Source organism: Lipotes vexillifer, unplaced genomic scaffold, assembly GCF_000442215.2.
Source record: "Lipotes vexillifer unplaced genomic scaffold, Lipotes_vexillifer_v1.1 scaffold862, whole genome shotgun sequence".
Classification (NCBI taxonomy): Eukaryota; Metazoa; Chordata; class Mammalia; order Artiodactyla; family Lipotidae; genus Lipotes; species Lipotes vexillifer.
In genome coordinates this window covers 8,988-33,351 of record NW_006786873.1, presented here as the reverse complement: position 1 = coordinate 33,351, position 24,364 = coordinate 8,988, and the positions used below count along the sequence as shown (strand labels likewise).

At 39.6% G+C, this 24,364-nt stretch overlaps 1 protein-coding gene and 1 pseudogene across 2 annotated transcripts in view; both read right to left on the bottom strand.

The window, feature by feature from the left end:
• The window catches only part of LOC103087297 (HLA class II histocompatibility antigen, DRB1-4 beta chain-like), an 8,310-nt gene extending 5,144 nt beyond the window's left edge, over positions 1-3,166 (bottom strand). Inside the window, exon 1 of the mRNA XM_007459505.1 lies at positions 3,026-3,166. Coding sequence (XP_007459567.1) covers positions 3,026-3,125 — 100 coding nt within the window. The 5' untranslated portion in view covers positions 3,126-3,166. The remainder of the gene's footprint in view (positions 1-3,025) is intronic.
• A 2,631-nt stretch (positions 3,167-5,797) lies between these two features.
• LOC103085996 (HLA class II histocompatibility antigen, DRB1-4 beta chain-like) lies at positions 5,798-23,926 on the bottom strand (annotated as a pseudogene). Its single transcript, XR_457036.1, has 6 exons — positions 23,837-23,926; positions 17,471-17,739; positions 15,593-15,874; positions 14,722-14,832; positions 14,230-14,253; positions 5,798-5,874 (listed from the first exon to the last, which is right to left on the bottom strand). The product of XR_457036.1 is annotated as an HLA class II histocompatibility antigen, DRB1-4 beta chain-like (transcript).
• Positions 23,927-24,364: the final 438 nt, after the last annotated feature.

Sequence of the window (24,364 nt, the reverse complement as noted above, 5' to 3'; positions counted from 1 at the left end):
GGAAAGAGGAGGCATATTTCAGGTAAGGGTAATATCGTGTGCAGAAGCTTGAAAGACATGATGAACTTCTGCAAGAAATCAGAAAAAAACAGTTCACTGAGCACAGAGAGGAAGGAGGAGGGTAAAAGACTAGACTGGAGAAATGGTGTGGGGTACTTAGAAGCCTTGGAGACAATGTTAGGATTTTGTTGTTGTTGTTTTTTTTTCTTGGCATTGTTAGCTATGTTAGGCTTATTTTTTTTTTAACATCTTTATTGGGGTATAATTGCTTTACAATGGTGTGTTAGTTTCTGCTTTATAACAGAGTGAATCAGTTATACATATACATATGTTCCCATATGTATACTAAATGTAATGGGAAACCCTAACCCTAACCTGTGTTAGGTAGAGATACGCGAAGCTACTGAAGCTTTACAAGGAGGGTCATTTATGTTTACTTTTAAGAAATAATTGTAGGTACCACATAGAGATTGGATTTTAGGAGTTCACAAGTGGAGACAGGGAGACCATTTAGGAACATGGTAGAATTCTCCAGTGAAGGTGTGCTTGTGGCTTCATTTAGTGTGGTAGTGACAAAGACAGTAGTAAAAATAGAGTGAACATATTTGGGGTAGATTGTTGTATGACTTGTTAACGAATTAAATGGTGGAGTTTTGTGGATAGAAGGTCAAGCTTATCCCTCAGGACTTTGTCTTCACATATCTCCACAAATAAAAATCAAAGTTCTCACCATGACCATCAGGGCCTAATATGATCTGGCTCCTGATTTCCTCTCCAACCTCATCTTATTTCACTCCCCAACTTGCTTGCTCTGCTTCAGTCACTCTAGCCTTCTTTCTGTCCCTTAAAGAGCAAACATCTTCCCACAGTTTGGCCTTTCCCTTGGTCCTTCTCCCTGGAGCATTTGTCCCTTAGATCCCTCACATGTCTGGCTTCTTCTCATCATTTATGTCTCAATTGAATGTCACCTTTCCAGGGAGAGCTCCCTAGACACTTGAATTGAAGGCACGTGAATCCAATACTCTCTGTCCCATAACCTTGAACTATTCTTTTCAGAGGACTTGTTGCTCTCTGAAATGTTTTTTTGGTTTTGTTGGTTGTCATTGTTGTTGTTAAATGTTTATTGGATTGTTGTCTTTCTTGTCATTAAGTAAGTTCCAAGATAATTGGGGATTTTTCTAACTTATTCAGATAGGATTGTCTGAGCCCAGAATAGAGCCCAGCATATAATAATAGTTGCTCAGAAAAATATTTGTAGTCTAAATTAATAAACCCAGGGTTCTAGGAAATGATTTTTGTGGGCATCCCAGAAAGCAAGAAAGGGTTCAGCTCCAACACTCTTTTATTCTGATGACACATTACATCCCTTCTACTTCTCATGAAAAACCCAAATTTCCTCTTTCTTATTCTACTAGTTGGAAGAAACATTCACAGGTAGGAAATGGTAATTTTAAGAGAATGGGAAGAGTTCATTATGTTCAAAATCATCCAGTGAACCTGTTATAATGCTGAGGGTCTGTGCATACTTTGGGGATTATCAGATCTGGTGATGACATAGCTGGGGAAAAATAGGGAGGAACTAAAATTTGAGGTAACCAAACATAGCTGATTAAGGAAAACAGAGGGCATGATGCATGATCTTATGAAATTTGGGTACAAGACTCCAAGAAACCAAAGAGTTCCCTTGACTTGCTTACCAGCTTTCAGCCCAATGGGATGGAAACAACTTTCACACTGTCTGTACCCTAATGAGGTACATGGTTTCCCATGTAAAACTGCAGATATTTGACTATCTGTGAACTACAAAATGAGAATTTCATATAATTTATTCTATGCTCTGGCCAGAGAAGGGGGAGATATGAGGGAAACTGATAATATAGAAAGGCTCAGGCTTCCCTGGTGGTGCAGTGGTTAAGAATCCACCTGCCAATGCAGGGGACACGGGTTCGAGCCCTGGTCCTGGAAGATCCCACATGCCGCAGAGCAATTAAGCCCATGCACCACAACTACTGAGCCTGCACTCTAGAGCCCGTGAGCCACAACTACTGAAGCCCTCATGCCATGTTGCTCCACAACAACAGACGCCACCGCAATGAGAAGCCCGCACACCGCAACGAAGAGTAGCCCCCGCTTGCCACAACTAGAGAAAAACCCGCACACAGCAACAAAGACCCAACTCGGCCATAAATAAATAAATAAATAATTTTTTTTTTAAAAAAAGAAAGGCTCAAAATAGATTCATAATGGTCACTAACCTGTGTTGGGTGTTCAGAAGATGCCTTACATTTTTTAAGGCATCAAAGAACACCCCATAGGTGCTCTTTAACTACAGGGTCATTCCAAGTACTAAGAATACCTGTTTCCACTCCAGGGTGCCTTACCCAGGAGAAATAGAGAGAAAACTAACCCCAACTTCTGTCAAAGAACTCCTAGTACAGGGATTCAAACCTTATAAACATTGGAGTTCAGGGAAAATGGAAAGAAGATAATGGGGGAGTTCCCTTGATACATCCTCATATATTAGGGAGAGGTAGCAGCATCACAGATCCTGTTGAGGACACAACACAGAACCTTCTAGGAGAGATCTTCCGAATTATTTAGATCCTCCATAAAATCTTCAGAGAAACTTACCCTTTTTCTTGTACAATTCAACATAATAAAGAGATCTGTTAATGGAGAATTATTTTAATATCATTTTTTCTAAATCTTTTCAAACACCTGAAGGGATGGGATGCAAGGCTGGGGAAGGTTCATTGCAGGACACTTGAGAAGAAATAGACTATAGATATGGAGGCTACGTATGCCACACTCATTGAGAGGGCAAGTATCCAGGAACATTTTGTTGTATATAGATTGGAGATCCATGTGATAAAGATAGGTGGTCACTAAAAACAAAGTCACTGCCCCACCAGAGAAGCCCGAAAAGTCACAACTTTTAAAGAAGGCTGGTCTGGACACAGAGATAAAGCTAACTCCCTTCCTTCCCCCACCCCACAATAGCTCACCCCCCAAAGTGTTCACTTACATCGGGTCTCCCTGGCCCAAACGAGGGGCGGGCTCAGCACCATCAGTATCACTGTCAGAGCTGCCATCCAGGAGCCTCCGGAGAAATACAGGGACACCATGCTGGAGAACAGGAGAGGACAGGGTGTGAGGGGAGCAGGCAAGCCTCGCTGAATTGGGAACTGTGACTCTCCTCCACCCAAGTGATACCAACCAAGGAATTCAGTATTTGCTCCTGGATTGGGTTATCTCAGTGTTGGAGAACCAATCAGCATCACAGATGAGAAGCATCATCAGTTACTGGTCAGAGATTCAGTATGAAGGTCCTCTTCTGAGACTTAGAATTTCCTCCATTAAAAGGATTGTTTTAATTTAGTGCTTTAAATGTTTGATCCAGTTGTATCTGACACATTTTATTTGGGCTTCTCTTGAGAGCCAGCTCCCTGCTGGTCAATGATGTGTCACATGTTTGAGCCTAAAGATCATTCATTTCTCTTACTCGAAGACATAGATATTTTGACAAATATATGTGTGAGTGTGTTTAGGAGTTGAGCAGGTAGAGAGAAAGTGATTGCAATTTAGGAGACCTTTAATTTGGTCCTTCTTGTACTTGTAGATTTGGCGAAATTATTTAACCTCTGCAATTGAAATGAAGGCACTGTGATCTTTCAGGTATAACAATACTGAAAAATGCTGTGATTCTCTGGATGCTTTAAGAAACACCATCCCCTGGTAACTGATGATGTGACAGAATTATAGCTGTTGTTTATAATCTGTACTTCCTGACAGGCAGGGGTGTCTCTGATAAACTAAAGGAAATGGAAATTTAGTGAATTACTTAACATGAGTGAAAAAACTTTACAGGTTTGTCTCCTGATGCTGTCTAAGTTTAGTGGCACCTCCAGAATATTCATACAGAAAGGGGCTTAGAGGAGGCAATCTGCATGGAATGGAAGATCTTGAAGGCATCTTTTTAACATTTAACTTAACAGTGTGATAAAGCCAGCTGTACTGATCAGAGTTTGCAAGTGACTGAAAGATCGATAAGTCAAAATCAGCCTTTGACACAACACCTCCTCTTTGGAATAATTAATATTTTATGTAAAATATGTTCAATTCCTTATTCTTGGCTCCCATTAGGATTTTCTTATTTTCTTGGGAACATGTCCTCTTATAATTCACCTTCTCTTGCTTTATCCCCAGAAGATATTATATTCATCGCTAATGAATACATTATGGAGTGTTCATAAATAGAACCCTATGAAAAAACTACGAATTATATCCTTTGATGTAGTCATATAATCTTAAAAATGTAATTCTACTTTTAGATTATTATTACACATTATACTAACATAAATATAATATTTCAGATTTAGAATGGACTTTAAATGCAACTATTTATTTAAAATTATGCATTAATTCACACTCTGCCCAAGCCATTCTTTATGTGCCTTAATATTTCTAGTGACAGTACTCATCATGCTGCTTTAAAATGATTAAAATTTATTGAGTAAATTTTGAGAGCTTTACTTAGTACCCAGAATTATACAAAGACTTTTTATATGTCTTTTTAAAATGTAATTCTCACGTCATCTCAGTGATTCAAGTACCCTTTTTAATCCTGCAAATGGAGAAAATAAAATAGTGGAAGGAGGTTAGATAATCTTTGCAAGGATACAAGACTAGTAAATGGTACATTCCAGATTGAGCCAAGTTACATGTGATTTCAAACCCTGCAAGCTCAGCCATCACATCATACCACCTCAGATTTAATTTCTAAAGAAAATAATGTCCCTTACATTTAAACTATTTTTATCACTTTAATTCACGGATATGCATATCAATAAAACTACTCCTTTTAATGACTGACAGCATCATATAAATTGAAGTAGCTACAGTATAGCAATTATAATTCTTTAAAATTTCCCTTCATCAACATTGTAACCCTCCTCCTCCTCTGGAAATGACAGTGTTTGCATTTGTCTTATGTAATGCCCGTTGCTCCCCACAAGTATCCTGCTTATTGAGGTTGCAGAGGCTTCCAAATTCCTAAATCTAATCCATTGTCCTCAATCATTATTTTAGATTTCTTGGCATAATGTAGTGTTAATCTGAACACTTTGGAGTAGAATAGAAATAGTATCTTGCTTACCATGGAATAATATATTTCTATTAATGTGGAAAATTCAAAATTCTTGGAGAGGTTGGGTAGAAGTCACTATTGTCCCTGGATTCCAGAACAATCTATGTCCCTAAGACTCCAGTGATAGTTCAGTACTATTGGATATTGTGCAGTCGCAACCATGAGAATCTCATGCTTAACTTGACCAAGAGAAAATCATAATTTACTCAGAATTAACTAGTTGTGACATGTGAAAATCTGAGAAAGTCAAACTAAGGTTCACCTTAGATTATAGGATAAAAAGAATGGCAAAGAAAAGTAATTCTATATCAAGAACATACTGAAATAGAATTAAAGAGAACAGTATCAAAACTTGTTCATATAAGTTTGATGTGCAATTTACTAATTGTATAATATATATATACTGAAACATAGTTAAAGAGAGCACTACCAAAACTTCCTCATATAAATTTCACATACAATATACAAATCTTACAAATTTATTTTAAAAGAGGATGAACCAATGACGATGACCTAAATTCTGTACGTTGTATACATTTACGAATAATAAAAATGTGCTGCTCTAAATATTATATATTTCAACTTTTCTGCAATATTAATTCAATAGAAGGACAGTTCACGTAAAACAATGCAGCGATTGTCAGCAAACCATTACTCCCACAGGTGATCCTGAGGCTGAGCTCCTTCACTGAAGGCAAGAGGAGAAGCAATCCTGTTCAGCTTCTGCTCTGTAAAAGAAGTGTCAAATAAAGGCTTATTTCCTAAAGAAAAGGCAGTTATATTGGTTTCTGGAAGAGAGTGGTTATCAGTACAGAAGTTCTAGTCTTTGCTCTTGTTGTGTGAGACCACAGGTTTGTTTTTATGGAAAATAAATTGCAACACTCGTGCGAGCAAACAAGTGGCATCAGAAGCACAGACTTGTTGAACAACAGGAAGACTGAAATTTGTATCATTACAGAATGCCTTGAGTACTACTAATCGTCACAGACTAGGACTCACTTGTAGTAAGCCTGAAGGGTTGCAATACATTGGGGAAAATGGGGTCTTAGCTGTCAGCAAGCCAGTTGGCGTAGAATGAGTCTTGTCCAAATAGTCTCAGAATATTCTCTGTAGTTTTTGGAAGCTACCACCACTAAACTGGAACTTAGTGAGAAGCAGGTCAGTGGTCTCTTCATTTAAGGAAAAAATATTATTAATAAGAAACGGTGAGAGTAACATCATCATCATCATGGTGGAGTAAGATGTTTCCTTTGTCTGTCCCCCTCATCTACAACCACTGAAGCATCCACAACTCAACAAAGATGGCTCTGCCTGACACACCAGGATGCTGGAGAATTCCACACATCTATATATCTGCAGGTGGGTGGACTGGAACACACAAAGGAGGCAAAGCGGGAAAACAGTGAAGGTGGTGTCTGTGATCCAGCGGCCCCAGCCTAAGCAGCTGAGCTCGCAGCCCTAGAGAACCCAGCAGCCACAGGGGAGGTGGAGCACAGGACTCTAGCCTCCTGGCCACAACAGTGCCCACAGCCACAGGGAACTAGGCAGCAGCAGTAGGGGGGCTTACAACCCCATCCTTCCATCACAGAGGAAGCCACAACTCCGCCCCCCCGGCCTCTGCCCACAGTGGTGGTTCCAGTGTACCTGACAACTCAGAACAGAGTAGAAAAGCCCTTGACCCTGGCCCACTTCCCCCCACCCTCTTCTTCCCCTCCCAACAGCAGCAGAGCCTGTGACTCAGGAGACCCCCATGCTCCATCCAGAAGTGCCCATCACCCCATTGCCCCAGGTGGCAATGCCAGTGACACTGGCAGCTGCAAGGTACCAATGACCCAGGAAGTACAAGCAGTAGCAACGAGGGTACTAGGTAGCCAGCACCTCTGACAGAGGCAGTGAGAGGTGGAAATTGCCAACTCTCAAACATAACCAGAGGCAGCTCTAGTAGGAGAAACCAAAAACCTGTGCTGTAGCACCACCTACTGGAAACCACAGAAAGAACTCAGAATTAAGGTTTTAAAAAAATTTTTAAGCTTTACCTAAAGAAGAAAGGTGTTCACTACTTCAAATACACCAGCAGAGGAACAACTCTTCAACCACCATGAAGAACCATTGTTACATGGTACCACAAAGAGAAAATGACAAAATGGCAATTTCCCAGAAACCAAACTTAAAGTCATGGACTACTGTGATCTGACAGAGATTTCAAAATAACGAGGTACTAGAAAATCCAGAAAGGCAGTTCAATGAGCTCAGGAATAAAAATAATGAACATAAGGAATATTTACAAAAGAGGTAGAAACTCTAAAAAGAAAAAAACAGAAATCCTAGAGCTGAAGAAATCAGTAAATGAGATGAAGAATGCATTAAAAGCATTGGAAATAGAGGAGACCATATGGAAGAGAGACTTAATGAGTTTGAAGATAGAAATCTAGAAATGATACAAGTAGAAGAGAAAAGAGACTCAAGATCTAAAAATAAATGAGGAAATTCTATGAGAATTATTTGACTCTTTTACAAAGGGAAAATTAGGATAATGGGTATCACAAAAAAATAAAAATAAAAAAAGAAGGAGAAGGGAGCAAAGAGTTTATTCAAAGAAATAATAGCTGAGAAATTCCTAAACCTGTGAAAGGAATTGGATATGCAAGTCCGCAAAGCTAAGAACAAACCTAATTACCTCAATGCAAAAAGACCTCTGCAAGACACATTACATTAAGTCTCTCAAAAATTAATGACAAAGAAAGACTTTTAAAGGCAGCCAAGGAAAAAGGATGGTATACTCCAAAGGAGCCCTCATTAGACTATCAGCAGATTTCTCAGCAGAAACTCGACAGAAAGGTGAAATGACAAACTCAAACTTCTGAAAGGTAAAAACTGTCAGCCAAGAATACTCTCTCCAGCAAAGTTATCATTCAGATATGAAGGAGAAGTAAAGGCTTTCCCAGACAAACAAAAGCTGCAGGAGGTCACCAACATAAACCTTACAAGAAAAGCTGAAAGTGCCCTTTTACCTGAGACATAAAGGCAAAAGTATACAAAACTTTAAGTAAGGTGATATACTGACAGACAGAATCAGAAAATTGCAACTCTATATCACAACAGATCTTAAAACACTTCATTATAGCATGAAAGGGAAAGGGAGGAAAAAAAGCAGTAAAAATAGCTATAGCTGCCTCAATTTGGTAACAAGCTCACAACATGGAAAGGGATAACTTTAGACAACAGAAACATAAGAGAACAAGAGGAGAAGGATGGAACCCGTATGGGCAAATGGAGATACGATGCTATCAACAGAAAAAGGACTATTTTATCTGTAAGGCACTTTATACAAACCTCAAGGTAACCAAAAGACATAAACCTAGAGCAGACACACGAAACAAAAAAGAGGAAACTGAGAAAAACATTATGCAAAATCACCAAACTAAAATGGCAGACAGAGACACAAAGAAAAGAAATAATGGAGATATAGAGCAACCAGAAAAGAGAAGACAAAATGTTAGTGCTAGGTTTTCATTTATCAATAATCACCCTAAATGTAAATGAATTGAATTCACCAATCAAAGGCACACAGTGGATGGATGGATTAACAAACAAGACCCAACTATATGCTGCCTCTAAGGAGACTCTCCTCAGCTATAAAGGCAAACAGGCTCAAAGTGAAGGGGTGGAAGATGATACTCCAAGGAAATGGCAGCCAAAAGAAAGTGGGTGGAGCCTCACTCATATCAGACAAAATAGACATCAAGCCAAAAAAGATAAAGAGACAAAGATGGACATTTTATAATGATAAGGGGAACAATTCATTAAGAAGACATAACTGTTATTAATATATGTGCACATAACACAGGAGCACAAAAATATATAAATCAAATATTAATCTATCTAAAGGGAGAAATCAACACTCAACACAATAATGGTAGGGGACTTTAACACTGCACTTATATCAGTGGATAGACCATATAGACAGAAAATCAACAAAGAAACAGTGGCTTTAAAAAAGACATTAGGCTAGATGGATTTTAAATATTTGTAAAGACATTCCATCCAAATGCAGCAGAATACACATTCTTCTCAAGTGCACATGGAACATTCTCAAGAATAAACCATATGTTGAGACACAAAACAAGTCTCAATAAATTTAAGAAGATTCAAATCATAGCAAGCATCTTTGCTGATCACAATGGTATGAAAATAGAAATCAACTACAAGAAGAAAGCTGGAAAAATCACCAATACACAGAGACTGAACAACATGCTACCAAATAACCGTTAGGTCAATGAAGAAATCAAAGAAGAAAATTTTAAAGTACCTAAAGATAAATGAAAATAAAAATATGAAATACCAAAACCTTTGGATGCAGCAAAAGAAATACTAAGAGGGACATTTATAGCAATACAGGCCTACCTCAAGAAGTAAGAAAAATCTCAAACAATTTAACCTTACACCTAAAGGAACTAGAAAAAGAAGAATAAATGAATCCCAAAGACAGTAGGAAGCAAATATTAAAGATCTGAGTGGAAATAAATGAAATAGAGAGTAGAAAGGCAACAGAAAGGATCAACGAAACTAAGAGCTGATTCACTGAAAAGATAAACAAAATTGGCAAAACTTTTTCTTTTTTAATTCTCAAATCTTTAGCTAGACTGACTAAGAAAATAAAGAGAGAGAGAGAGAGAGAAAAGGATCTGATAAATAAAATCCGAAATGAAAGAGGAGAAATAACAATGGATACCACAGAAATACAAAGAACTATAATTGAATATTATGAACACTATACACCTACAAATTGGACAACCTAGAAGAATAAACATATTCCTAGAATCACCCAACCTTCCAAGACTGACTCATGAAGAAACAGAAAATCTGATAGACCAACCACCAGCCCAGAGATTGAAAGAGTAATCAAAAACCTCTCAAAAAACAAAAATCCAAGACCAGATGGCTTCACAGATGAAGTCTACCAAACATTCAATGATTTAATACGTATTGTTCTCAAATTATTCCAAAAAATTGAAGAGGAAGGAATGCTTCCTAACTCATTTTATGATTCAACATTACCCTGATAGAAAAACCAGATACAACACACACACACAAAATTACAGGCCAATTTCTGTGATGAACATACATGTAAAAATTCTCCACAAAATATTAACAAACCAAATGCAACAATACATTAAAAGGACCATACACCATGATGTGGGATTTATTACAGGGATGAAAGGATATTTCAACATCAGCATATCAATCAACATGATACACCATATTAAAAACTGACGGATAAAACTTACATGATTATTTAAATAAATGTATGAAAAGCAGTTAAAAAGATTCAATACCTATTTATGATTAAAACTCAATAAAATGGATCTAGAAGTAACAGAGCTGAACATAATAAAGGCTAATTATGGCAAACCCACAGTTTACATCATACTCAACTGGGAAATTTCTAGTAATTTTATAGATATGTGCAAGTATCACCACAATCCAGTTTTAGAACATTTCTGTCACCCCAAAAAGTTTCCTGTTTACAGTTAATTCCCACCCCCACCCCAAGCCCTAGAGACCCACTGATTCGCTTTCAGTCTATAAATTTGCCTTTTCTAGATGTTTCATGTAAATGGAATCATATGACAAGTAGTCTTTTGTGTCTGGCTTATTTCACTTAGTATATTTTTGAAGTTCATCCATTTTGCATCATGTATCATCAATTCCTTTAAATGTGTTTCACTTGTTCTTTTTTATTGCTAAATAGTCTTCCATTGTATAGATACAGTGCATTTTGTTTTTCCATTCACTGACTGATGGATACTAAGCTTGTTTCCAGTTTTGTGTTATAATAACTGATGTTGCTATGAACATCTGCACATGCATATTTGTGAAGTATCCATTTTGTTTAAAGGAATGAGTATGGGCTATACCTGACAAACAACTTGAAACTCTCTATACAAATCTAAACCTCAAATATCCAGGGATCTAATTCTGGACTTTGTTTTACTGCTGTATATAACAAATAATGAATGAATGCCAAAAAGTGCTTAATGAAATAGAGGTATAATAGGTTTTAGCATTTTAAAAAGTGAGTCATTCCTCATTATGTGTCTTTAAAAAAAAAATTTCCCTGGAAAATATACTTTTCCTCACAAAATTAAGAGTCAGTATGTGTTCTAAAATCAAGTAAATAATCCTCCTGCTTGCTTGCTTTTTGGGGGGAAGGAAGTGGCTTATGGCTGATATTTAAGTCTCAATGCTAAAAAAAATCCTTGTAATGATGCTGTCCATTAAATACCTATCATCCTTCATAAGGAAATTACTAAAAACACAATCTAATACTTCCATACCCTAAAATCATCCTCCTTACCCATGGACCATTTCTTTCTCTCTAAAAAAGATGATTTTAGACCTTTTCTTCCCTTGTGTAACACGGGAGGCAGGCCCATGTCACAAAGGATGAATCATGGTTTGTCTGAGCCTACCGTTGTAATCCATGGTCCTCCTAATGTGTGGGGAAGTGGGTCTATTGGGAAAACTCTGGAAAAAGTTTGGTTGCTCCTTATAAAACCACACGAGAAGAAACAGTTCTCTTTTCTTGCCTTTAAGATCATTGGTGATGCAACTGGCCTGATGAATTGACCAACTCTGGAGATTCCCTACCTTGGGTCTATCTGTTATGTGAGATAAATAACTTAAAGAAAAGTAAAGCCGATTAGATTGGATTATCTGTTACTAGCAGCAGAAAGCATCTTCATAGATACATGCATACCGTATACTTTAATTTTACCTTATCATTTCACACCACAGGCCTCAAATAAAATGAGACAACTTATTTTTTCATCCCAGAGAACAAAGTGACAGTAAAGGTGCAACCCTGGGATCAAACAGAACTTATCCCAACTGTATGCACATTACAAACATGACTACTGGTTTATCAAACTCCTACAGGATGATAACCTGTTTCACACAAATAACACAGTATAATTAACATATGCAAAAATAAGCTTTTAATTTGCTTGAAAATAAAGTAATAGTTATGTCTGACTGTGGAGAATTCAACTATTACTTTGAAATAAACTTCTGAATCTATTAACTACTGTTTAGATTTGATTTACATTTGAAACAGACTCTTCAGATGCAATACAATAGCAGAACCCACCATCTTCTTAACCAGTTTAATTACCTTCCTCTGAGCCTATCCAACTCCCTTACATTATTAAAGTCTTTGGAATTTAGAACTATATACTTATTTACAATTAGAGTTCCACAATCTTTTATGCAAGGGTCAAAAAAAGTTTGATTTACTTTTCTAGCTTGTTTCCCATCATATACTTTTTGTCAAGTTTGTTTTAATCATTCCAGTTTGTTTTTAGTTTTTATATATCTCCTTATTAAACGTTTGATTTATATTTTTTATTACATAAAATATTTGAATGTCCCTCAAGTTAAAACTGTTAAATATATTCGAAAAAGTCTGGCTTTCATATTTGTCCCCTTCAACCTATTCTCTCATCTGGCCCTAAAGGCAACCATTTTTAAAAAAATATCCTGTCACTGATTATATTTACAAATGTAAGTAAGTGATAGATAGATAGATAGATAGGGTATAGTTATATATTTCTATTCTCCTCCATCTTATTTTTTTTAAATGTTGTATACTATACAAATCTCCTATACCTACTGAAAGTGCATTTGGGGGATTATTCCATAACAGGGATTCTCATTTGTCTTCTAACTGCAGGATATTTCATTGTTTGAATGAACATCCCTGTATTCATAAATTTTCCTTTGTTTCTCAGAATTGTCTCTGATTTCTGCTGAGATAAGATCCATACAGGATTTTCCCTTGAAAGACAGTAAGTTTGTGACAGAAACGGGAGGGCCTCAGAAATGCATCTTATTGACATGAGTTGTGGCTCTGTCCTGATGGTCTTCCAAAACCTATTTATGGGGAAGAATGCATCCCAGCCAAAGAGTCACTGATGTTTATCTGAGTGACAGAAAAAGACAAATGTTGAAGCCCACCATTAGTCTAATTAAAGAGGTGATCAAGGTGTGAACTAACCCAGGATTAGATACTTTCTTTAAAAATCATGGAAAAAGAGAAAAAGAGCATGACTATAAATTTCATAATTTTTAAATAATAACAGATTTTTTATAAAGTGTGCTTATCTTTGAGATTACAAAGATGCAGGAAACCATCATGATAGGGTCAATTAAGGGCTTTCTCCTAGCTCAGGAAAACATGCCTAATGACAAAATGCAGAAAACTCAAGGAAAAAACAGGGAGAGAAACAAGGAAACCTCCAGTTCCACAAGTGACCAAAATTCAGGAATATAAATAATAACCATTAATAGTTTTGTGATGAAATCCTCCCTTTCTCTTTTCTTTCTTCTTCTTTCCTTGAAACTGTCTGAAGCAGATGATTGTCACTCCATATTTATTTGAGAAAAACATTATATAATAATATGGACAGAAGATGAGATCAGGTGCACAGGAGGCAGTAAAGGGTGAAAACAGAGGGAACCAGGAAAGAATGAAGATAAGATGTTGCAGTCAATATGAGGAATGTCCGGGTCAAACGCGGGGGCTGAGGAAACCAGCAAGAAGGACGTTTTCTGCAGGGTCACTCAACCAGGAGCAAACCAGATCCTGATAAACACTCTCATTTTGGAAGAATAAGAGCTAAGCAGGAGACCTTTTTAGGCCATGAAGAAGCCAGGACAGAAGGTTCTTCCTTGAGTGTCACCATCCATCTTCACTTCAGCGGAGGAGTCCTGCAGGAGACAGAGGACAGTGTCATTTCCCGTCTTAACTTTACAAGCAGCTTTTTTCCCTCTCTCTGTCTCTCAGGGCTTCATGATAAAGCACTACAGTAAGAAGGGGAAAAATTCTTAAGTCTCCCTGAGCCAAAGCCACTTTTAGAGTTCAAGCCTTCTGTTTAGTGGAGAGAAGAAGCTTTGATGTAAACTGCTTGATCAGAAGTCAGATCCAAAGTCTTTCTCATTATTTCTGTCTCCTGTCTTGTCACTTCTACCATCTGTTCTAGGGAGGCTAAATATGATCCTAAAAGAGAGTTAAAGAGCATTACCTGTTGGCTGAAGTGCAGGGTGTTCTGGAAAAGAGAAGGGAAGATATATACTTAAAAGATAGGGAGGTAAATCTATCCCCAAACACAATGTCCCTGGGCCCAGACAACACTTCTAAGACTTCTCTAACACCACAACCCACTTCACATGATGCCAGGATAGAGAGAACAGACACTGAGAGGATGAAGCTTCTGTCACACAAATCCAGTGTAATTTCATCACCCCTGTGTCTCTTCCTGCATTTGCCCCAGGATCTCCACCCAAAATCTCCATGCATGTTAACCTTTTTCTTATCTCTGCAGGCCATCACCTTTTATGTTTCAACCACAGCTAACCATGGACTGTCAATTTCTGGATTTCCAGGCAATTTGAGGTCAACTAGGTAAAGAAAGACTTTATACAGGGTTATTGATATAGAGAGAACTAACCGGTCAAAGTCATATTTCTTCCCCAAAACGTCTGTTGGGAGTCTCAGCTGCCAACAGGCTCCTTACCTTTCTGATTCCTGAAGTAGATGAACAGCCCCACCCCAAGGAAGAGCAGACCCAGAACAAAGCCCCCAGTTCCACTCAGCATCTTGCTCTGAGCACATTCAGACTGTGCCCCTGGGGAAAGAGGCTAGTTTTAGTAATTTTTTATCCCAAATCCAACTTCTCTGTTTCAGTCTCTAAGACTGAGAGCTTTGAGAATGGGGAAAGAAGGCTTCCCTGGAAGAAATAGAGTAATTGTCCATTCCTAGGAAAACATCTTTAAATCACACTGAGTAGCTTCAAGGTTAAGGCACTAAATTCATTTAAATATTACAGCCCTGACATAAGGCCACATGACTTCAATATCTGATAGATGAGGACCCTGGGGCTGAATGAGGTTAAGGAGCTTGTCTAGGGTGGCAGAGCTAATAAAAAGCAGAACTGAGGTTGGACTCCCCTCATGTCAGGAAGGTCTCTACATTGTAGAGGATGTGGCCCTTCTCAGATCACAGTGAACATCTCAGAGAAACAGTGTCAGAAGCACAAGCCCAGCCTTACATTGCCCAAGGGTCTGGTGCCTTGGGCAATGGGGTGACCATGAATTGTGATATCATGGAGGCTCAGAACAGGGACACCTCTTCTCTGCCTGCCAGGCAGAATTGTCTCACCAGTGGGTATAGGTATTTATAGAAACTATCAAAGGATATCTACAAACTATCAGAGGATTTCTATCACAGGATATCACAGGGCTACTCCCAGTAACTTGTGCTGAAAAAGAGAAGAACATGAAGCAAATAAAAATATGGTACAAGGAGAGGAGAAACCTGACAATCAGTGGTAATCAAAGCCCCCTCCTTGGTAGGGGAGGAACTTATGAGGCCAGAAAGCTTCTCACTCCATTCCACTGTGACAGGGCTGGTCCGGCTGGGGTGCTCCACGTGGCAGGTGTAGACCTCTCCACTCTGAGGGACTGTTTCAAACATCACTATGGTCTGGAAGGTCCAGTCTCCATTAGGGATCAGGCCTGTGGAGACCACCCCCACCTCCTCTTCCTGGCCGTTCCGGAACCACCTGACTTCAATGTGGCCTGGATAGAAACCATTCACAGAGCAGACCAGGAGGTTGTGGCGCTGCAGGGGCTGTGTCTTTGCAGGATACACAGTCACTGTAGGCGCCACTAGGAGAGAAATAGGTAGAGGGGATAAATGAGGGAGACAGAGTAAGTCTCGTTGGTTGGCTGCCTTTCTGCATCCACTCTCCAGTCCCAGACTGCAGCCTTGGGCAGGTCTCCCTCAAAGATGGCCATGTGGCCCAACTTTAGGAGTTAGTGCCATAAACCTTGACTTTAATTCTTACAGCATGGGTCCATTAGATTTGAGAGATGTTGAGGAAATGTCTGTGTGTGTGTGTGTGTGTGTGTGTGTGTGTGTGTGTGTGTTTCATAGTATGAATAGTAATTCATTGTTAAGTTGAAGTGTTTACAAACCTTTGCAAGGCATATAGTGTATTAATTAAAAGCATAATTTCTGAAGTCAGACTGCCTAGGTTGAAATCCAGGCTCTCCCTCTTAGTGATTGATCCTGGGAGAATTTTTACATTCTTCTGTGCCTCAGCTTTCTCATCTATAAAGGGGGATAATTATACTTAATTTACCTCTTAGCATTATGTGAGGATTAATGCACCTAAGGTATGTAAAACAGTAACTGGAATTTAGCCTTCAATATAACAGAGCTATTTATTACCCTTGTTTAATTTGAAAGAAAATATGATTCAAAGCAGTGTGGATGAATTAGGGAACAGCAGGGGGGTGTGTGTGGAGACAGAGGATGAAATCCTGGGAAAGCTGTCTCCAGGCACTCACACCTTAGAACACCTCAGAAAAGGTTCTACCCTTGGAAGAAGGAAAGACACAGGTGAATCTCTAACTCTATGAGTTGAATCCCAAGAAAAACTTGAGTCCTGAAGGACAGGGAAAGCAGGAAGGAAAGTCACTAATTAAAAAAAAATAATTCTTATAATTGTGTAACCCCAGAACCAGCTCCAAACTGGTTTGGAAACTATTCAGTTTCTAGCAAGATGCTGAGTTTTTTTTACAGAGACCACAGAACAAAACCATGAGTCATGCAGCTGAAGCATGAGCAGAGCATAAAATTTTGACCTAGAGCCAAACACCCAGAGTCAAAGTTTCTCCCTGACCATAGAACCAAAAGACTCAGACATGAAGCAAAGGGTCCATTGTCCAGGAAGATCAGGTGCTAAGCCCCTTTACCACACCTTTCCATAAATGTCCAAGTTCCAAAGCTCTTTTCTGGGTAGCTCAACCACAGACATTTAAATTCCCTTCCCTCCCTAACCAACCACCCCAATCAGTATTCCTCCATCTCTCCTCCCCCTTTCTCCCACCTCACCTTTCCCACAGCACCGCCAAAGATGCCTAGATCCATCCATCCTTCCTGCATCCCTTCCCCGACACCTCCCTTCCCTCCCGGTCCTCCCAGACCCCAGGCCCCCTCCTCGCACCACATGCTCTCTCCCCTCTCACAATCACACACTGACAAGGTCACACACTGTCTCCCTGACAGCCTGTGAGACTCACTCCCTGTCTCACCCTCTCACAGTAACTTTCTCAACGTGTAATGCTCACAATCCAACGCTCACCCAGACTGAGTCTCTGTCTCTGTTTCTGTCTCTCTCTGTCTCTGTCTCTCTCTCTCTCACTCACACACACACACACACACCGCCTCTCCCTGGCCACCCTCCTCCCTCGGCTCACCTCGCCGCTGCGTCATGAAGCTACCAATACCCCAGTAGTTGGATCTGCACACCGTGTCCACCTTGGCCCGCATCTGCTCCATGAAGTCCTTCTGCTGGTTCCCGTACTCAGCGTCCGGCCTCCCCAGCTCGGTCACCGCCCTGAACTCCCCCACGTCACTGTCGAAGTGCACATCCTCCTGCGCGTTGTAGGTGTATCTGGCCAAGAACCGCACCTGCTCCATCCCGTTGGAGAAATGACACTCGCCTTAAACTGATGCATGAAAACTGCTATGAGGACATGAAAGATCTGGTCACTGGGCGGGCTCCTGGGAAATGATTAACTGCTACACCCACCAATGCAGGGCGCTCAAGCGTGGGTGGGAGCACTAGGACCCCCTTCATTAGCTCCACTGGCGCCCCCAACTACAAGCAACCCACAGGCTCATCTTTGATCTGCAGGGTCAAGCGAGACCATGGTGGGTGGAGGAGACCCCTCTGATCCTAAGGCATCTGGGATGCAGTCAGCTCTGTACTTGGCTGGAGACCTCCAAGCCTGAGCGGGACCAGGATTTGACCCATCATCACCTCCTCCTGAATGCCTCCACCGGAAAGACACTCTCTGCTTCCTCCTCTCATCTCACAACCCTTTAGCTGTTCCTGAAACACTTCCTTACCTAGTGCTGACCTTGTGCCAAGCCTGTGCTGCTGCCCCTGGGATTCCACAGAAGGAAAAACAAACATCTCCCCTACCTTCTAGGAGCATAAAATTTAGTGAAAGTGATGGACAAAACCCAACCACACAAGAATTAATTATACAGGAGCCAGAAATGTCACAAGAAAAGCATGGAGATCTAGAACAGAGAATAATTACGTTAGGGTGTCAGAGAAGTAGTCTCTAAAGACTGATATTTAAGATGTGACATGACACAACATTGTAAATCAACTATACTTCAATTGAAATAAAAAAGATTTGACATGAAAGGTTAAGTTGATGTGGGGTGAGGGAAAGATGTGTGGGGGGGTGCATGTTTGGGAGAAAAAGAAGGCATATTTCAGGTAAAGGTAGTAGCATGTGTAAAAGCTTGAAAGAGATGATGAACTTCTGCAAGAAACCAGAAGAAAATATTTCACTAAGCACAGAGAGTGAGGAAGGGGGGTAAAAGATTCCACTGAAAAACCACAGCAGCCAGGTACTTAAAAGGCTTATGGGTGATGTTATGGTTTGGAATTTATGCTAAATGTAATGGGAAACTTTTGAAGAGTTTTAAGGAAATTAAAACCATGATCCCAATACACTTCTACCTTTTCTTTTCTGCATTTCCAAATCCAGATAGCTCAGAAAACCAAACTTTTTTAAATTTGGTGCCATAATTCACTTGGCAAATCTGACCTGATGAGGTAAGAGATCAAATATGTCTCTGGAGGTGAGGGGGTGTGTTCTGTACATTGTAGGCTTTCTACCAGCATCCCTGGCCTCTACCCACTTGATGTCAGAAGAAACCTTCAGTGTAACAACCAAAAATGGCTCCAGATATTGCCAAATATTCCGGCGTCAAGGAGAAGGGGGAAGGAGTGGTGATCTGTCACTGGATGAGCTCCACTAGTATGAACCATCTGAAAATCTGTGGTCAAAAGTCACTGTTAATTATGGAGCACTGAGAATTACATTAAAAGTTTTGCCAGTATTATATCTGTTGAAAATCTTGTTCCTATATGAAATTTCTAGTTTACAAGAATTCAGCCCCAGTGGAGAGCTATTTTTCCAGCAAAATAAATTCGAATATGGCTTACTTATTTCTTTGCCTTGCCAGTCAATTAAAAAGACATATAATTTATTCTTCACATCATCTTCCTTCTTAATTTCTCTGCCATTGGTCCACTACTTATCTATAGTAGAAAACTACAGCCGCAGATATTTTATTCCTATTCAAAGCCCCAACAAATTCATTTTCTAACTTTGTCTCCTGCACCCAATCATACCAGTAGGCATCAAATTACCAGCCTTGGCCAGATGTAGAACTCTCTATTTCTGTAGTCAATTACCCTCAGTAAGGGAGAAAGTTAGAAGAAATAACATTCTCATATAGACAGTTTACAGAAAAAGAACAGGACCCCAGACTTTGAGTAGAGACCTTCACTTAGAAATGATGCCAGGCAGGCCAGGAATAAAGATGCAGATGTAGAGAATGCACTTGAGGACATGGGGAGGGACAACGGTAAGCTGGGACGAAGTGAGAGAGTGGCACTGACATATATACACTACCAAATGTGAAATAGATAGCTAGTGGGAAGCGGCTGCATAGCACAGGGAGATCAGCTCTGTGCTTTGTGACCACCTAGAGGGGTGGGATAGGGAGGGAGGGAGGGAGGTGCAAGAGAGAGGGGATACGGGGATATATGTATACATATAGCTGATTCACTTTGTTATACAGCAGAAAAAAACACAACTCTGTAAAGCAATTATACTCCAATAAAGATGTTTTAAAAATAAATAAATAAATGATGCCAGAGAGGGGTGTGCTCTGGATCAGACCAGGTCCACTTACTATTCAGAAATTCTCTAATACCTCCCTGTCACATGACAAAGTTAAAAAATAATAAGCCACACAACAATCTACCCCAAATCTGTTCACTTTATCTTTACTATTGTCTTTGTCACTACCACACTAAATGAAGCCACAAGCACATCTGCCTGGAGAATTCTACAGTGTTCCTAAATGGAGTCCTTGACTCCACTTGTGAACCTCTGGAATCCAGTCTCCATGTGGTAGTTAGGATTATTTTTAAAAATAAACAAACTGACTCTCCTTATAATCTCTCAGTAGCTTCACGAATCTCTGTAAATAAAAGTCAAAGTTCTCACCATGGCCATCAGAGCCTAATGTGATTTGGCTCCAGATTTCCTCTCTGACCTCATCTTTTCCCACTCCCCAACCTTCTTGCTTTGCTTCAGTCACTCTAACCTTCATTCTGTCCCTTAAACACAGCAAAGATCTTCCCACACGTCGTCCTTTCCACTGCTCCCTCTCCCTGGAGCACTTGTCCCTCAGATTCCTCACATGTCTGGTTTCTCATCATTTATGTCTCAATTGAATGTCACCTTTTCCTGGAGAGCTCCCTAGACACTTGAACTGAAGTCAGGTGAATACAATTCTCTCTGTTCTATAACCCTGATGTATTTTTTTTCAGAGTACTTATTGCTCTCTGAAATGTTTTTCCTTGTTAAATGTTTATTGGGTTGTTGTCTTCCTCTCTTGTCATTAGGTAAGTTCATGACAGTAGGGTACTTTCCTATGTTATTCAGATAGAATTCTCTGAGCCAAGAACAGAGCCCAGTATATAATAGTTGCTCAGAAAAACAAATATTTGTGGTCAAAATGAATAAATCCAGTGTTCTGGAAATGGATCTTTGTGGGAATCCTGGGAAGCAAGAAAGGGCTCACCTCCAAAACTGTTTTATTCTGATGACACATGATATTCTTTTCATTTCCTGGGAGAAATTCAGGCAAACTTCCTTTTGCTCCTCCTGCTAGTTAGAAGAAACATTCACAGGAAAGGAAAAGGTGATTGATCTGTTATAGTGCTAAGGGTCTGTGCAAACTTTGGGGATTTTCAGTAATGGTGATAACATAGCTGAGGAAAGAATAGGAAAGAACCAGAAGGAGAGTACACCAAACATGACTAATTAAGGAAATCAAAGGGTATTATTAATGAACCTATGAAATTTGGGGCCAAAACCTGATAGGCTAATGAGTTCCCTTAAGTTGCTTATTGGCTTTCAGCCCAATGGGATGGAAACAACCTTCACATTCTCAGGACCCTACTCAGGGTTCATGGTTTACCATTTGAAAATTTTGATATTTGACTACTTTTAACTTACAAAAACAGAATTTCTTATAATTTATTCTCTACTAGTTGAATCCCTTCACATGTGCTCAGGCCAGAGTATGGGGAGATGTAGGAGAAACTAATCATGTAGAAAGATTCAAAATAGATTTATAAAGAACACTAACATATGTCTGGTTTTCCGAAGATGACTTAAGTTCTTTAAGGCATCAAAGAACACCCCATAGGTGCTCCTTATCTACAGGGTCATTCCAAGTACTAAGAATCCATGATTCAGCTCCAGGGTGCTTTACCCAGGAGAAATAGAGAGAAAACTAACTCCAACTTCTGTCAGAGAACCTCCAGGATAGGGATACAGGACATTTAAACATTGTGGTTCAGAGAGGTAGGAAAACATATAATGAGGGATGCCCTTTGATACACTCTCACATGTTAGGGAGAGACAGCAACATCATAGATCCTGTTAAGGATATAACATGGGATCTTGTAGGACAGATCTTTCTAATTCCTTGAGATTCCCTGTGAAACTTTCAGAGAAACTTTTCCTTTTTCTGACATAACTCAACATAATACAGGGAATTTCATGATGTGGAATTATTCTGACATCTTTACTTCTAAATCCTCTTAAGATCCTGAGGGAATGGGATGTTAGGCTGGAGAGGTTTTATTGGAGACAGTTGAGAAGAAATATCCCATATATATGGGGGCACCTTGAGCAGCACTCAGAAGGCAAGCATCCAAGGCCCTTTTTTTTACATCTTTATTGGAGTATAATTGCTTTACAATGGTGTGTTAGTTTCTGCTTTATAACAAAGTGAATCAGTTATACATATACATATGTTCCCATATCTCTTCCCTCTTGCGTCTCCCTCCCTCCCACCCTCCCTATCCCACCCCTCTAGGTGGTCACAAAGCACCGAGCTGATCTCCCTGTGCTATGCGGCTGCTTCCCACTAGCTATCTACCTTACGTTTGGTAGTGTATATATGTCCATGCCTCTCTCTCGCTTTGTCACAGCTTACCCTTCCCCCTCCCCATATCCTCAAGTCCATTCTCTAGTAGGTCTGTGTCTTTATTCCTGTCTTACCCCTAGGTTCTTCATGACATTTTTTTTTCTTAAATTCCATATATATGTGTTAGCATACGGTATTTGTCTTTCTCTTTCTGACTTACTTCACTCTGTATGACAGACTCTAGGTCTATCCACCTCATTACAAATAGCTCAATTTCGTTTCTTTTTATGGCTGAGTAATATTCCATTGTATATATGTGCCACATCTTCTTTATCCATTCATCCGATGATGGACACTTAGGTTGCTTCCATCTCCTGGCTATTGTAAATAGAGCTGCAATGAATATTTTGGTACATGACTCTTTTTGAATTATGGTTTTCTCAGGGTATATGCCCAGTAGTGGGATTGCTGGGTCATATGGTAGTTCTATTTGTAGTTTTTTAAGGAACCTCCATACTGTTCTCCATAGTGGCTGTATCAATTTATATTCCAACCAGCAGGTTGGAACCAACCAGGTGTGAGATGATACCTCATTGTAGTTTTGATTTGCGTTTCTCTAATGATTAATGACGTTGAGCATTCTTTCATGTGTTTGTTGGCAATCTGTATATCTTCTTTGGAGAAATGTTTATTTAGGTGTTCTGCCCATTTTTGGATTGGGCTGTTTGCTTTTTTGTTATTGAGCTGCATGAGCTGCTTGTAAATTTTGGAGATTAATCCTTTGTCAGTTGCTTCATTTGCAAATATTTTCTCCCATTCTGAGGGTTGTCTTTTGGTCTTGTTTCTGGTTTCCTTTGCTGTGCAAAAGCTTTGAAGTTTCATTAGGTCCCATTTCTTTATTTTTGTTTTTATTTCCATTTCTCTAGGAGGTGAGAAAGGATCTTGCTGTGCTTTATGTCATAGAGTGTTCTGCCTATGTTTTCCTCTAAGAGTTTGATAGTTTCTGGCCTTACATTTAGGTCTTTAATCCATTTTGAGCTTATTTTTGTGTATGGTGTTAGGGAGTGTTCTAATCTCATACTTTTACATGTACCTGTCCAGTTTTCCCAGCACCACTTATTGAAGAGGCTGTCTTTTCTCCATTGTATATTCTTGCCTCCTTTATCAAAGATAAGCTGACCATATGTGTGTGGGTTTATCTCTGGGCTTTCTACCCTATTCCATTGATCTATATTTCTGTTTTTGTGCCAGTACCATGCTGTCTTGATTACTGTAGCTTTGTAGTATAGTCTGAAGTCAGGGAGCCTGATTCCTCCAGCTCCATTTTTCATTCTCAAGATTGCTTTGGCTATTTGGAGTCTTTTGTGTTTCCATGCAAATTGTGAAATTTTTTGTTCTAGTTCTGTGAAAAATGCCAGTGGTAGTTTTTTGTTGTGGAAAGAATGGAGGATCCACATGATAAAGATAGGTGATGACTGAAGAAAATGTCACAATTTTTTAAGGGACCTGGTCTGGACACAGAGACAAAGGTAACTCCCTTTCTTCTCCCACCCACTGTAGCTCACCCCCACAAGGTGCGCACTTACTTCAGGTGTCCCTGGCCCAAGTGAGGGAAGTGCTCAGCACCATCAGTATCACTGTCAGAGCTGCCATCCAGGGAACCACAGACACATCATGCAGGGGAACAGGAGAAGACAGAGTGTGAGAGAGCAGGTAAGTGTCACTCAGTGAGGACTAGGATGCTTCTCAACCTACATGGCCAAACAATACTAACCAATGCACTCTTTCTTCCTGGATTGGGTGATCTCAGTGTTAGAAAAACCAATCAGCATCAGAGATGAATAGTATCATCATTTGCTGGTCGGAGATTCAATATGAAGGTCTTCTTCTGAAACTTAGAATTTCCTCCACTAAAAGGACTGCTCTAATTTAGTACTTTAAGGGTTTGATCCAGTTGTATCTGAGACATTTTAATTGGGCCCCTACTGTGAGCCAGTTCTGTGCTTGTCAGTGGTGTGTCACACGTTTGAGCCTTTTAGGAACATCATTTCTCTTACTTGAAGATAGAGATATTTTGACAAATGTATGTGTGAGTGTGTGAAGAATTGAGGAAG